This window comes from Rhinopithecus roxellana, chromosome 8 (genome assembly GCF_007565055.1).
Source record: "Rhinopithecus roxellana isolate Shanxi Qingling chromosome 8, ASM756505v1, whole genome shotgun sequence".
Classification (NCBI taxonomy): Eukaryota; Metazoa; Chordata; class Mammalia; order Primates; family Cercopithecidae; genus Rhinopithecus; species Rhinopithecus roxellana.
In genome coordinates this window covers 24,960,440-24,976,637 of record NC_044556.1, presented here as the reverse complement: position 1 = coordinate 24,976,637, position 16,198 = coordinate 24,960,440, and the positions used below count along the sequence as shown (strand labels likewise).

At 39.2% G+C, this 16,198-nt stretch overlaps 1 protein-coding gene across 5 annotated transcripts in view; it reads right to left on the bottom strand.

The window, feature by feature from the left end:
* PTBP2 (polypyrimidine tract binding protein 2) overlaps positions 1-15,670 on the bottom strand; it is a 92,827-nt gene extending 77,157 nt beyond the window's left edge. For 2 of the 5 annotated variants that reach the window (XM_030936272.1, XM_030936274.1), the window contains exons 1-2: positions 15,403-15,670; positions 13,684-13,714 (exon numbers count right to left, since the gene is read on the bottom strand). In XM_030936272.1, the coding sequence (XP_030792132.1) occupies positions 13,684-13,714; positions 15,403-15,410 (39 nt within the window). In that variant the 5' untranslated portion in view covers positions 15,411-15,670. Of the gene's footprint in view, positions 1-13,683; positions 13,715-15,167; positions 15,257-15,402 lie in introns of those variants that run through there. The other 3 variants (XM_030936271.1, XM_030936273.1, XM_010355993.2) reach the window with 2 other exon arrangements.
* Between the last annotated feature and the right edge of the window lie 528 nt (positions 15,671-16,198).

Below are 16,198 nucleotides of genomic sequence, written 5' to 3'. Positions count from 1 at the left end.
GGGGGAGAGAGGAGAGAGAGAGAGGGAGGGAGAGAGGGACAGAGGGAGAGAGGGAAAGGAGAGAGAGAGGGAGAGAGAGGGAGAGAGGGAGGGGGGAGAGAGGGGAGGGGGGGAGAGAGAGAGAGAGAAAGAAAGAAGGAGAAAAAGAAAGAGAAAAGAAAGAAAAGAAAGAGGAAAAGGCAATGCATAATATATTTCACTTAACCCAAAATACGAAAATATTATCAGTTCTACACGTAACCAATATGAAAATTTGGGATATTTTACATTCTTCTTTCAGACTAAGGCTTAGAAATCTGTATTTTTCAACTACGGTAGAAAATCAACTTAAACTACATTCGTCAAGTGCTCAGTAACAAATGACTAGTAGCTACTGTAACTGACAACAGAGCTCCAATCAATAGTACATCATCAGAACTTAAACTACAGTGTCTCTACCACTCTCTTACATATTGTTATGATTCAGTATTTTTAATTCTATTTTTAAACCCCTTAACAATCACTGCTATTACATTCTTATATAGTCAATAATTAGATTTACTCACAGGCCTACCAATTTCTTGATTAGCCTCACTTCTACGTCAGACTTTCTTTCTGGTGTCATTGGCTTTCTTCCTGAAGTACAAACTCCAGAAATTCCTTCGGTGGATCTGTTGATAAATTTCCTAAATTGCTTTTTTGGAGGCAGAGTGAAGTGTTTCAAAAAGAGTCTTTATTTTGTTCTTCTCCTTATATGATAATTTAGTTGACTATAAAATAATAAGTGGACAGTTATTTTCCCTCAACACACTGAAAATATTATTCCACTGTCTTCCGGATGTCCATGCTGATGAAGCATATTGGGGCTTTCTAATTCTTATTCTTTAGGGAATCTGATTTTCTCTGGCTGCTTTAAAGATCTCTATATCTTTGGTGCTCTGCTCTTTCACTGTTACGTGTCCAGGTTTTCTTGTGTCTCCTAAATCTAAGAATTCATATAGCTCACCAATTCTAAAAAATTATCAGCCTTTAGCATTTCAAATTTTGCCTTTCTGCAATCTTTAATTTCTTTCTGGAACTCTAATGAGATGTTTGTTAGAACTTCTCTTCCTTTCCAATGTACTTTTAACCCTTCTGCTATTTTCATCTGTTTCTCTGTGCTAAATTCTAAGTCATTTTTATTTTTTTGTTCACTAATAAAGATATTTAGTGCTGTCTGCAGCTATTTTTAACCTGAACTCCAGGATCTCTTAGAAATTAATTTACTGTATTTGATTTCCATAAGTGTTCCTTCCAAATGTAGATTTACAGATTAAAGAACTACAATAACAACCATTTCAGCATAACTCTTTTCCTTACCTCATCTAACATTTAAAATAACTGTGGAGGTAGGTACAATTTAAACCATTTAAAAATGTATAAAACTGAAGCTCAGAGGTTAACCTCTTCGATGCTATAAAAGTCAAACCCTCATCTTTTCATTCCAAATCACATGTTCTTAACTTGACAAAACATTCTTGTCCACCATCAATAGTTTCAACTTACATTAAATGTTAACACTGCATAGTATTACTATTATGTGAATAGTATTACTATTATGAGATTACAGTGGCTCATGCCTGTAATCTCAGCACTTTGGGAAGTCAAGGTGGGCAGATCACTTAAGGTCAGGAGTTTGAAACCATCCTGGCCAATGTGGTGAAACCCTGTCTCTACTAAAAATACAAAAATTAGCCAGGCGTGGTGGCAGGTGCCTGTAGTCCCAACACTCAGGAAGCTGAGGCAGGAGAATCGCTTGAACCCGGGAGGCAGAGGAATCGCTGAGATTGGGCCACTGCACTCCAGCCTGGGCAATAGGGCAAGACTCCGTCTCTCAAAAAACAGGAAAAAAAAGAGAGACAATTATTGAGCACAGACTACGCCTAGCACAAACAAGGTAAAGTACAAGAAATGTTCCTAGGAAAAACATCACATACATGAAAACTCAGAAACCATGTCTAATAGAAACAAAAACCTGCCACTTAAAAATATTACCAAAAAAATAGAGACCCTGACCAATTTACTGGAAACATGGAGAACATACTAAATTACAAAATCAGAATGCAATCAGTAAATGTAGACTATAGGCAACTGTGTAAGACCAACAACTAGTTTTCTTCAACAAATGAAATGCAACTTAAAAAAAAAAACAGAAACAGAGAACTTGTACATTAAAAGATATTTAAGAGGTAATAACGACCTGTTAAATGTGCTGATCTTATTTTATCATGACTCCTTCCCCCTCTAAAAAAAAACCCTATAAAAATACTATGAATTTTATGAGACAATTAGAAATTTTAATACAAATTTGACATTTTATAATATGAAGTAACTTAATTTGTGTGTGTGTCCTAACAGTTTTTTTTTTTTTTTTTTTTTGAGACGGAGTCTCACTCTGTCGCCCAGGCTGGAGTGCAGTGGTGCGATCTCAGCTCACTGCAAGCTCCGCCTCCCGGGTTCAAGCCATTCTCCTACCTCAGCCTCCTGAGTGGCTGGGACTACAGGCGCCCGCCACCGCGTCCAGCTAATTTTTTGTATTTTTTTAGTAGAGACGGGGTTTCACCGTGGTCTTGATCTCCTGACCTTGTGATCCGCCCGCCTTGGCCTCCCAAAGTGCTGGGATTACAGGCGTGAGCCACCACGCCCGGCCGTCCTAACAGTTTTGATTATATTTTAAAAAGAAAAGAGAGTCCTTATTTTTAAAGTTATACACTGAAGCCTTTACAGATGAAACAATATGAATATCTGAAATTTATCTCAAAACAACAGAAGTAGAAAAGCAGAGTGTGGATATCATCATTTTAGCTGGGGTTGCTGATGGTTTTGGGGACTGAATGATAGATACATAATGGTTCATGATACTATTGTGTCTAAAATTCATTACAATAGTTATAAAAAAGAAGCACTACTCAAAAAACTTCTTGTGATAACTTTCTGCGACACCTTATTACTTTCAAAGTGAAAATATCACTTAGCCACCTTATCCCCTAATGTAGTATGCCTGGAACTAAATTAAGAAAGCTACTACAGGCCGGGCGCGGTGGCTCAAGCCTGTAATCCCAGCACTTTGGGAGGCCGAGACGGGTGGATCACAAGGTCAGGAGATCGAGACCATCCTGGCTAACACGGTGAAACCCCGTCTCTACTAAAAATACAAAAAAAAACTAGCCGGGCGAGGTGGCGGGCACCTGTAGTCCCAGCTGCTCGGGAGGCTGAGGCAGGAGAATGGCGTGAACCTGGGAGGCGAAGATTGAAGTGAGCTGAGATCCGGCCACTGCACTCCAGCCTGGGTGACAGAGCGAGACTCCATCTCAAAAAAAAAAAAAAAAAAAAAAAGCTACTACAGTTTAGGAATACACATAGACCAAGAGACTAAAATAACTAACAATACAGAGACTCAGGATTCTAATTCATAACACTCCATGAAATATTGAAGCCAATCTTTTTGGAGATCAGTCATAATAAAGGTCTTCATCCTCATTGTCTTTACATTGAGTAGGCTGAGGAGGAAGAGGAAAAGTTGGTCTTTCTGTCTTGGGTGGAAGAGGGAGAAGGAAATTCTCTATAAGTGGATCCATGCATAAGTGGATCTGTGTAGTTCAAAATCATGTTGTTCAAGAGTCAACTGTACTTCATTTGACCCTCAGGAAAGCCCTTTTTGAGACTGGATATCCTCTCGCCCAGGCTGGAGTGTAGTGATACGATCACAGCTCACTGCTGCCTGGGCTCAGGTGATCCTCTTGTCTCAGCCTCCCAAGTAGCTGGGACTACAGGCCCATGTCACCAGATCTATCTAATTTTTTTAAGCTGTTGTAGAGATGGGGTCTTGCTATGAGGACCAGGCTGGTCTCAAACTCCTGGGCTCAAGTGATCTGCCTGCCTCGGCCTCCCTAAATTCTGTGATTATAGGTGTGAGCCACCACTCCAACAAAGCCCCTTCTTGTGAATAGGTTAAAACTTGTTTCAGTTGCCACTTCATTAATTTGTAATTTAAACATTTATCCTGAATTACGTAGTTGGGCCCACTGTAATCACAAGGTTCCTATAAGTGGGAAAGGGAGGCACAAGAATGTGTCAGTGATGTGATGTGAGAGTCTTCTTTGCCATTGCTTCTTTGAAGATGGAGCTAACAGCCGAGATATGACAAGAAAACAAATTCCCCCCAGATCCTGCAAAAAGGAACACAGTCCTGCTAACACCTTCATTTTAGCCCACCTGTGTCAGATTTCTCACCTACAAAACTGTAAGATAATACCTTTGTGTTGTTACAATAAATTTGTTATAGCATAAAAAAAAAAGAAAGAATAATGAGCTACTTTTATGCGAGAAATTACAGGTATATAGAATAATGCCTACTAGATGAAGTACAAATTTCACAACCTGTAATTGAGGCCTTCTATATAACCTATCTGCCATTCTATCTTTTCTCTCATATCCATATACACACTGTTGGCCATAAAGGCCAAATTATTCAACTCACTGATCAATGGCTGTAAAATTATGCCAACCTTTATACACAACTTTAGTTAATGTCATTCTCTCAATGCCTATTGCTCTCCACTCCTTCCCCTATCTCCCAATATAGCTAGGTCACAGATCACTATTCTGAGCCTACCAACCCAAACCAATCTTTCCTACTGTAGCCACATTGCACTTAATTAAAACCTTGGATCCTTATTTCTCTAACTAGACGAAGTCCTAAAAGACATAGTCTTGGAATTTATCTTTTTATTGATAAATGGCTCATTAGAGTATAAGCATATTAAAGCCTATGACACTAAGAGTTATTAAATATTAAGTGTGTATGCACTATTTAACACGTGTACTATTAATGATGGAGGAACAAACATAACAACTAGGGTCACTGCCCTCAAGGAGACAATACATCAATTTCTAACAAAATACTGTCATTTCGCAGACATTAAAATATCTGTTAACTGAAATTCTAATAAAAATACCCTAGAGAAAGCATTAAGTAGCATTTAAGAAAAGCATTTTAAGAAAAGTCAAAACCTAAAAACCCAAAGTTTTGAATAACACATCTATAATAAACAACCAGTTATACTCAACTATTACCAAAAAAGTTACATTTAGCATTATTTGATTATAATTTTCTATGCAAGCCAATGATAGTGAATTCAATAGTCATATTATAATTTAAATCATGAGTTCAGCAATTTACAACTAGTACTTTCAGAATAGTTAGAAAAAGCTAACATTTTAAGAAATAGGTTATTTATTAGTTGTCCAGTTATAGGTCTTGAGATATTAATAGTTAACTTCCTAAAGAATACTGCTACAAATTTCACCACACTTAAAATCTACATCTAAAAAGTTAACATTTTACCGTATTGGGGACCATCCTGTATTATTCTACAGTCATTTCATACAATTCTGCCTTCCCAAGTAATAGGTCCATTACTTCGCAAGGATTTCACATTGGCAAAACAGTTAAGAGTACAGAAATGACACCACTGAAATTACAAATTACGAACAAAATAAAAAGCCATTTTAAAAAAAAGTAACAAATTTCCTATTACAAACTCACATATATTCTTTCTTAAAGTCTCACTGAGCTAACAAAAAAAAGTCTAAAATCAAGAAAAGCCGAATACAGCAAATTTATAAAATAATGGAAAATGAGATTTCATTTGTATCCTAAAGCCATAAAAATGTGGATATTCTAAATGCAAATACATTAACATTAACTGAGGACCTAGTTTGCGGAACTATTAAAATCCTAATTTTAAAGATGAAGAAACTGCGGCTAAAAATGTTTACATATCAAATGGATTTTAAAAGCAAAATCACTTAATCAAAATATATATATGCCTAAAACTATACAAAGAATATCAAAAAAGCAAAAAAGAAAACCTCAAAGAAAAATATCTACAATGCATATGAAATCAATTTTTTTATACAAAGAACTGTGATAAAGATGACCATTAAACTAGGTCCAGTACACAAACAGGCAGTTGACAGAAAATGAAATACAAATAGCCAAATTTGAAAACTTCACCCATTTCAAAATATAAATTACGAAATACATTTTTAGTGTAAAATAATCTAATATTCTAAATTTTGATAAAACCTAGAATTGCCAAGGGTATGGAAAAATAGGCACTCCCATACACACCTGTAAAAAACAAATGAGTGTTCTGGCAGTGTGGTTTCCAGTAACTCTTTAAGCATAAATTTCTTTTGACACAGCATTTTCACTTCTATTCTAAATATGTCCACACGTTATAACTAACCACAAACTGGAATCAAACCTAAATGTCCATGAATATAGGAAACTAAATTGTGGTATGTCCAGTAACTACCCTGTGGTGCAGTCACACAAGAGTATCCTCCATTGTCATTAAAAAAGAATGAGGTAGATCTATAACTGCTAAGACCACATTATGTAATTTAAAAAAACAGTGTCTGTTCATATCCTTTGCCCACTTTTTGATGGGGTTTTTTCTTGTGAATTTGTTTGAGTTCTTTGTAGATTCTGGATATTAGCCCTTTGTCAGATGGGTAGATTGCAAAAATTTTCTGCCATACCTGTTCACTCTGATGGTAGAGAACAAAGTATATGAACAGACACTTCTCAAAAGAAGAATTTATGCAGCCAACAGACACATGAAAAAATGCTCATCATCACTGGCCATCAACCATCAGAGAAATGGAAATCAAAACCACAATGAGATACCACCTCACACCAGTTAGAATGGCGATCATTAAACAGTCAGGAAACAAAAGGTGCTGGAGAGGATGTGGAGAAATAGGAACACTTTTACACTGTTGGTGGGACCGCAAACTGGTTCAACCATTGTGGAAGACAGTGTGGCGATTCCTCAAGGATCTAGAACTAGAAACACCATTTGACCCAGAGATCTCGTTACTGGGTATATACCCAAAGGGTTATAAATCATGCTGCTATAAAGACACAGGCACAGGTATGTTTATTGCAGCACCATTCACAATAGCAAAGACTTGGAACCAACCCAAATCTCCATCAATGATAGACTGGATTAAGAAAATGTGGCACATATACACCATGGAATACTATGCAGCCATAAAAAAGGATGAGTTCATGTCCTTTGTAGGGACATGGATGAAGCTGGAAACCATTCTCAGCAAACTATCACAAGAATAGAAAACCAAACACCGCATGTTCTCACTCATAGGTGGGAACTGAACAATGAGAACACTTGGACACAGGAAGAGGAATATTATACACCAGGGCCTGTCGTTGGGTGTGCAGAGAGGGGAGGGATCGCATTAGGAGATATACCTAATGTAAATGACGAGTTAATGGGTGTACCATTATATAACATGGCACATGTATACATATGCAACAAACCTGCACGTTGTGCACGTGTACCCTAGAACTTAAAGTATAATAAAAAAATTAAAAAAAAAAAAAAAAAAAAAAAAAACAGTGGACTTCTACTTCCAGTCAAGATAGAATAACATGACCCAGATTTGCCTTGCCCAAACAACAACAAACAATCAAGCAAATATACAGAACAATGGGTTTTCAAGACATTGGAGATCAGGCAATGATGGACAATAATCCCTGAGAGTTAGAAAACAAATGAGTCCCTGTTTGCCTCAGCTTACTCCCTTGAGTGTCCAGGCCACAGCACAACTATGAGGAAACCAGGCTGAGCCTCAAAGTCTACTTTAATTGTGAGAGAGCCAAGAGCCTGAGAAGACCAAAGTAACTAGAGTTTACAGGTCAAAGTACCAGAGAAAAGAGCTGCAGAGATCTCTCCAAATCTGCAGAGAATCATCAGAGTATTCAGTGAATACTTAATAAGATTTATAATATTTGGACCATAAAACAAGTCTCCATGTTTACAAAGATCCAAGTCTTAGAAAATACATTCTCTGGCCAGAATAAAAAAAAATTAAGAATACATAACAGATATACAGAAAACTCCAAATATCTGGAAATTAAGTAACATAAATAACATACTTACCAATAACCCATGGGTCAAAACAAAATTTTTTTAAGTATTTTGAGCTGAATAAAAATATACATGTCAAAATTTGAGGAATGCCATGAAAGCGGTACTTAAAAGGGAAACATACAGCACTAAACCCCTACATAAGTAAAAGTATCAAGTTAATGACATCAACTTCAATGTTAACTAAGTAGAAAATGAAGATCAAACTAAACACAATGCAAAACAAAATAAAAACAGCAGATATAAATAGAAGACAGAAAAACAACAGAGAAAACTCAATGAAACCAAAAGCTGATATTCTGGAGATTAATAAAATCAATAAACTTCAATCCAGACAGACAAGGAAAAAAGACGACATAAATTATCCCTACTGGGAATGAGAGAGCTGACATCACTAAGTATTCAACAGGTATCAAAAGTGTAAAAATGTAGTATCATGGCTGGGCACAGTGGCTCAAGCCTGTAATCCCAGCACTTTGGGAGGCCAGGGCAGGCAGATCGCAAGGTCAGGAGTTCGAGACCAGCCTGGCCAACATAGTGAAACACTGTCTCTACCAAAAATACAAAAAATTAGCCAGGTGTGGTGGCGTGTGCCTGTGATCCCAGCTATGTGGGATGCTGAGGCAGGAGAATCACATGAACCCGGGATGCGGAGGTTGCAGTGAGCCGAGATTGCGCTACTACACTCCAGCCTGGGCGACAGAGCAAGACTCCGTCTCAAAAAAAAACTATAGTATCATGAACAATTCTACCCAAATACATTTAGCAACTTAAAAGGAAATGGACTAGTCTTATAGAAGATACAAATTACCAAAGTTCACTCAAGAACTAAACAAACTGAATAGCCCTGTATCTATTAAATAAGTTAAATATGCAGTTTAAAACCTTCCAACAAAGAAAACAAACATCTGACCCCACATGGCTTCACTAGTGAATTGTATCAGTTAGGGAAGAAATTTTCAAGTTTTCACCCAGTATCAGGAGCAAGGTAAAGAAAGATATTCTCTCAGCACTTCTATTAAACATTGTACTGGATACCACAGACAAGAAAATGGAGACAAAAAATGGCACCCAGCTAGAAAAGGAAGAAAACTATTTAAAAACAATTAGGTATAAATTGTCTATGTAGAAAATTTAACGGCATAGGCTGGGGGTGGTGGCTCACACCTATAATCTTAGCACTTTGGGAGGCCTAGGCAGGTGGATCACTTGAGGTCAAGAGTTTGAGACCAGCCTGGCCAACATGGTGAAACCCCGCCTCAACTGAAAATACAAAAATTAGCCAGGCATGGTGGTATGCACCAGTAGTCCCAGCTATTTGGGAGGCTGAGGCAGGAGAATTTCTTGACCCAGGAGGCGGAGGTTGCAGTGAGCCAAGATCCTGTCACTGGAGACTCCCTCTCAAGAAAATGTGATGGGATATATAAAAAAAACTATTAGACCTACTAAATGAGTTTAGCAAAGGATCAGAACACAAGAGCAATAGGCCATAATCATTTCTATATACTAGCAAACCACTGGAAATTAAGTTTTTAAAATATCATTTACAATAACATCAAAATATATAAAATACTTATGGATAAATCTAATCAAACAATGCACAAAACCTGTGCACTGAAAAAAAACACTGCTTAAAGAAATTAAAGACCTAATAGAGACATCAACTGCAGTCATGGTTAGAAAGACTCACTTGTTAAGATGACAATTTTCCCCAAATTGCTCTACAGATTCAAGTCAAATCCGGTAAAATCCAAGCAGTTTTTGTAAAAACTGACTCATATGAAAACACAAAAGGACTCAGAAGAGTTAAAAACAACTTTGAAAAAGAACAGAGTTGGAGGGCCAAGACTAAGTAAGTGGTTTCAAGACTCGATACAAAGCTATAATGATTAAGACAGTATGTTTCTAGCATCTAAAGGAAAATGGGTCAATACAAAAGAATAGAGTACAGACATATAATCATACATACAGAGATAACTGATTTTTCATGAAGCTGCAAAGCCAAGTGAATGGAGAAAGGACAGTCTTTTCAACAAATAATGCTGTAAACACTGGATGTCCCCATGCAAAACCAAATACTTCTGACCCACACTTTGTACCATATTCAAAATATTAAGTCAAAATGAAAGAGACCTAAATGTTAAACCAAAGTATAAAACTTCTATTAGAAAAAAAGGTGGCCAACAGCAGTGGCTCATGCCTTTAATTCCAACACTTTGGAAGGCTGAGGCAGAAAGACTGCTTGAGGCCAGGAGTTCAAGACCAGCCTGGGCAAAATAGACATCAGGTCTATAAAAAATTTAAAAATTAGCTGGGCATGGTGCTGTGTGCCTGTAGTCCTAGCTACTTGGGAGGCTGAAGCAGGAGCCCTTGTGTCCAGGAGTTCAAGATTATCCTGAGCTACGACTGCACCACTGCACTTCAGCCTGGGTGACAGAGTCAGGCCCTGTCTCTAAAAAAAATTATTATTATTAACAAACAAAAGGAAAAAATCTTCATGGCTTACAGTTAGGCAAAAATGGCTCAGGCAAGACCCCAAAGCCACAATACATAAAAGAAAAACTTGGTAAACTGGAGTCCATAAGAATTAATAACAGTTGCTCTTCAAAAGACAATGCTGAGAACGAGAAGACAAGTGGCAGAAAAGATTTGCAGGCCATATATCTGATAAAGGACTTATAACCACAATGAAGACCTCTCAAAACTCAATTAAAAATAAACAACCAAACAAAAAATTGGGCAAAAGATATAAACACACAGTTCACCAAAGGTAAAAGTTGACAAAAAGCACATGAAAAGATGTTCAACATCATAGATATTAGAGGAATGCAAATTAAAACCACAATGAAATATCACTTCATATACACTAGAATGTCTACAATCAAAAAGACAAGATAACAAGCATTAGAAAGGATGTGGAGGGACTGGAAATTTCATACCCTGCAGATGGCAATGCAAGATGGTAGAACTACTTTTAAAAAGTTTGCAGTTCCTTAAAAAGTTAAACATATGCCTACCACATGATCCAGACTTTCCAATCATAGCCCTCCCGACCAAGATAAATGAAAGCCTATGTCCATACAAAGACTTGTACAGGTATGTTCACAACTGTATTTTTATTAGCTCAAAACAGAAAACAATACAAATGTCCCTCAAGACTTGAACGGATTAACAAATTGCTGTATAGCCATAAAGTGTAATATTGCTAAGCAATAAAAGAGAATGGACTATTGAAACACAACATGGTGAATCTCAAAATAATTATTCTGAGTGGACTAACCCAGGCCAAAAATGTACATACCATATGATTACATTTACCTAAAATTCTAAAAAGTGTGAACTAATGTACAGTGACAGAAAGCATATCAGCGGTTGCTTGGGGAAAGAAAAGCAGGAGGGAGGGAGTACAAAGGTGCAAGATGATATTGTGGGGAGTGATTGATGTTCATTATCTTGATTGTGGTGATGGTTTCACAAGAGTATGTATGAGACAAAACATTGTATATTTAATATGGGTAGTTTATGTCAAATTATATCTCAAGATATGGGCCGGGTGCAGCGGCTCACGCCTGTAATCCCAGCACTCTGGGAGGTCAAGGTGGGCAAATCATGGAGTCAAAAGATCAAGACCATCCTGGCCAACATGGTAAAACCCCAGTCTCTACTAAATATACAAAAGTTAGTCTGGTGTGGTGGCGTGGGCCTGTAGTCCCAGTTACTCGGGAGGCTGAGGCAGGAGAATCCCTTGAACCCCAGGAGGCAGAGGTTGCAGTGAGCGGAGATCATGCAACTGCTCTCCAGCCTGGTGACAGAGGGGACTCTCATTCAAAAAAAAAAAAGGCAAGATGTGGGCCAGAACAATAGTTTGAATCCAATCAATTATGTAAATAAAGATGTTTGTATGTGTGGTAACATACCAATAATTTCAAGTAAAAAGGCACAAAATTTTAACACAATTACCTACACCTAAGAAATTAAAAAAAAAAACCTGTGAATCAGTTTGAATTTTTTTAAACATACATCAGTGTCTTTAAAGCAAATTTACAAATGTTTTTAAAGAACACTTAACTACTTGTACACAGGCCTGACAGCAAAGCAAAAATTCTTAACCATTATTCCAGAAAATTAAATTAACTTTAATTATTCAGACTTTTATATTAAACAATGGATTTTTAAAAATGGTTTGCAACTTTTTTTTATCATCTTCTAAAGTGTTCTCCTCAAACAACTAACATAAAAAACTGGTGTAACCAATACATTACATCTGGACATCCTACTCCTAGTCGCCTCAGTTTTTTTCTGTCTACTCATTCTGAGCCTTGTCTACAAACTACTCTCCTTTTCTACTAACAGTGGACACTCACACTTGTATCATTTATTATTTTCTAGAATTCACAGAAGAAATTTGTTTGGATGGAAACTACAACATCTACCATTTTGCACTCTTTAGCTATTCCTGATTTTAAATCCCATGACTAACTCAACTTGGAAAATACTATCACCAAAAAGAGCTTATTATTTCTCCTTCAGTCTGTGCAAAATGAACTAAAGAAACAAGCCTAAAGAATGGACAAATATCTAGTTCACTATAGGTAAGACGACAGAAAATAAGCAAGAAAGCACAGTAACATTCCCAAAAGTATCTGAAAGAACGTAACATCATTACGGATACAATTTTAAGAATTCCAAAAAATGTTTGAACAGTCAGCATCAATGGACTAAGCAGATAGCCTCTCAGGACAGACAGGTTTGCAAATGAAAAATGACAATACAGGCTGGGCATGGTGGCTCACGCCTGCAATCCCAGAACTTTGGGAGGTCGAGGCAGGCAGATCACGAGGTAAGGAGTTCGAGACCAGCCTGACCAACAGGGTGAACTCAATCTCTACTAAAAATACAAATTAGTTGGGCGTGGTGGTGAGCACCTGTAATCCCAGCTACTCAGTAGGCTGAGGCAGGAGAATTGCTTAAACCCAGGAGGCAGAGGTCGCAGTGGGCCAAGATCGTGCCACTGCATCTAGCCTGGGCAACAGAGTGAAGCTCCATCTCAAAAAAAAAAAAAAAAAAATTACAATACATCGTGACATTAAAAGTTGTAAATACTCAAGAAAATGTTAAGCATTAGAACTAAAGTTTAAACGATGAGTAGTTTTCTTAGCCAAAAGGAAGGATTCCAAAGGATCTCGACCATAAAGCCTTTAATAGACAAACCAGCTCTTAACTTCTGATTCAAATTTGAAGCTAATTGCCTCAACAACTTTCTTTTTAAGGATCAGGATAATTCATTTCTAATGTGCCTTCTTATTGACCAAAATATATTCATTTTCATATGACAAAAAGTAAAAAAAAAAAAAAAAAAAAAAAAACTTAGATTAACAAAATTACAAGATATAGGTCAAACCACTTACCGTCCATTTAAAATTATTTCCCCTCAGAAAATTGGGGTATCATTTTATATTACAAGAAGCCATGTGTGAAAGCATTTTTAATTTCCTGATCATTCATACTTAGATGGCCAGTTCTAGAAAAGCTTATGGTGATTACAAACTGTTAATGTGGTCCAACTTTAGAAATGAAAGGAAACATTTTACACTTGGGTTTTGTTAGCTACAGTATAGTTTTCAAAAGCAAAAGCTAAAATTTTCCAGTAATTATGATAACAGTAGATCCAACGATCCCAGTTTCAAACATAATCTTTTCCTACCTTCACACCAACTGCAACCTCAGTGACGATTCTGCAAAGAAAAAATAAATAGTTTCAACTTCTTATTATTCTTCTAATCACTCTTTGGCTCTAAAACTTTTTAGGATAGTTCATCATTCAAAACTTTTCCAGCCACTAACATACAGATGGGTAAAAAAAAATACCACAGATGGTCAGTGACTTACCTGTACTGTTATCAACCTGGTTTTCTAAAAGTAACTTTCAAACGTGAGGCAAAATTCAGTAAACTTGTGGTATTTTTTGACAACACATTCAATAGCCAAAAACAAAAACCCAAAACACTATGCCATTTCCACAATGCCAGTATACTGAGATTAACAATTTAACGCTTAAACTCTTTAGCAGTCTCCATAGGAACCAGGAATCAGGAAACAAGAATTCTAGTGCAAGTTTTGACATCAATTTCCCTGTTGATCTGAGGGGAAAACCGAAATTCTCTGGATCTGTTTCATCTGGAAAATAATCTTAAAGTAACATCTAGGACGATTTGAATTCTGTAGGACTGTGTTAACTTTTATAAAATCTTCTTTTTAATGTCTTTTAAAAAACACCAAACTCTAGGCGCTTAACCAAATTTTTGATTTTTCAAATACTCACTGATTTTAATAAATGTATTTGCTAAATGATATTATGTTTACACTCCCAAAAGAGCTGCATACTGCTATATTTTCGACCTTAAGCGTGCCCCCTTTCTAAAGACGACTTAAAATACTGAGTCTTTTCAGGTGTGAAGCGTGTCAGAGAGACATTGGTCCCTACCATTTCACAGTCTTGCCTCTCACCTCACTCAGCATTCTGTTTTCACTCAGGTTCGCAAAGATGCAGCATAGTTCTGGGTTTTTGTAGTCATTTTTCCAGAAACTGACCAAAGTAGCTAAAGAGATAGCCCTGCGTTGACTATCTGCTCTTGTTTCTGCCATTGCTGTTGGCCTTTGCCCATGTGACTGATGTCGACCTCAAACACTTCGCTTTTTAGATGATTTAATTTCTGGGCCCTTTTGCCAAGCCTTGAATGTCTTCAGTCCCCACAAAAAGGCATTTTTCCTCCCTCCCGCCCCCACTACCAGACTCAAATGAAAACAAAGGAGTATGACATCTGCCCTCCCCCTTCCTCCCGCCGCCGCACGCCCTCCCCCCTTCCCCAGCGGCTCCCACTAGGCTTTCCCCGGAGCTCCCGCCACCGGCATCTCTCGGCGGGCCGGGTGAGGCCGGAGAGGTTGCGGATGGCTGGGGTCCACAAGGGGTGGCTCTCTCCTCTTCCCCTAGAGGCTCCCCGACTCCAAAGGCCTGTCTTTGCCCATCCCACTCGCTCTTACAGGCACCGCTAACCCAAGGGTCGGGTCCCAGGGTACGGATCGAAATGGCTCCTAGAGGGGGCAGGGACGGGCTGGCGAGACATTATGGGGTTCCCACCCCATCCCCCGCCGCCAAGCCGGTGCCCGCTCCCACTCCGGGATCCTCACCCCTGCCATCGCCCCAGTGCCTCCCCAGCCTCCAAGCCCGCTTTCTTCTCATTTTCTCGACCAAAGCCCGCCGGGGGAAGCAAAGGGAGGGGTGTGTGCGATGGGGCGGGGGTTGGGTAACGGCAGCCCAGCCCTGGGAGGGGCCGCGGGAGGGTTTCTCCCCGGCCCGGGACAGGGCCGAAGGACGGTCCAACTCCTCTGTCACACACACCTTCTCGCCGGCCCGATTACATACCCGTCCATTGCCGAACCGGACAAAGCTTCGCTCACAAGAACCGAGCCACGCAGCCAGCGAGCCACACAAGCGACGAGAAAATGGCGGCTGGGGCCCGACGGAAATTGCCGAAGGTGCCGAGGCGCACGGGGCAGCGCGCGGCAGCGGCGGCGGCGGAAAGAGCCGAGCGCGCCGGCGCCCGGCAGCGGGAGGCGAGCGGCGGGGCGCGGGGACTAGGGGGAGTGGGCGCCGCCGCCGACGCCTCCTCCGCGCCTCCGCGCGCGTTTCTCTCTCCGCCCTCCGCCTGCCGCCCTCTGGAACCTGGCCTGCTAATGCAGACCGCGGCGTCCTGGTTTCCACTTCTTGGGGGGCGTGGGTGGGACACCTCCCAGCAGCCCTCCACACTGTCTCTTCCCTGACTGCAGGACGACCCCCAAGCAGCCTCCACTTTTCACTCCACGCCAAGTGCCAGCTTGGCTACCGTCAACCTATGCGGGCCAAGGAAAAAAACATTGGATAGCTTTTCTCCTAAGCCATCTTTTATTTGCAGACTGGCTCCAGCCTCTAAAACAAAAATCTTTACCCCACTGAGCAAGACCACTTGGTAACAACAGCACTTTCTCAAGCAAGTAGAACTCCTCAGACTGAAATATAAGGCTTTTGCTTCAAGACCTGTAGTACCAAGCCACGTGGAGGAAAATGTGATCCTCACTTCAGTTGGTGATTAGTGTGCACCTGTAGAAAATATTCACGATACCCTAGGTGGAAATAGACGCAAATGGAGCGATGTGTTAAAATGCTACAATAGTTGGAGTTT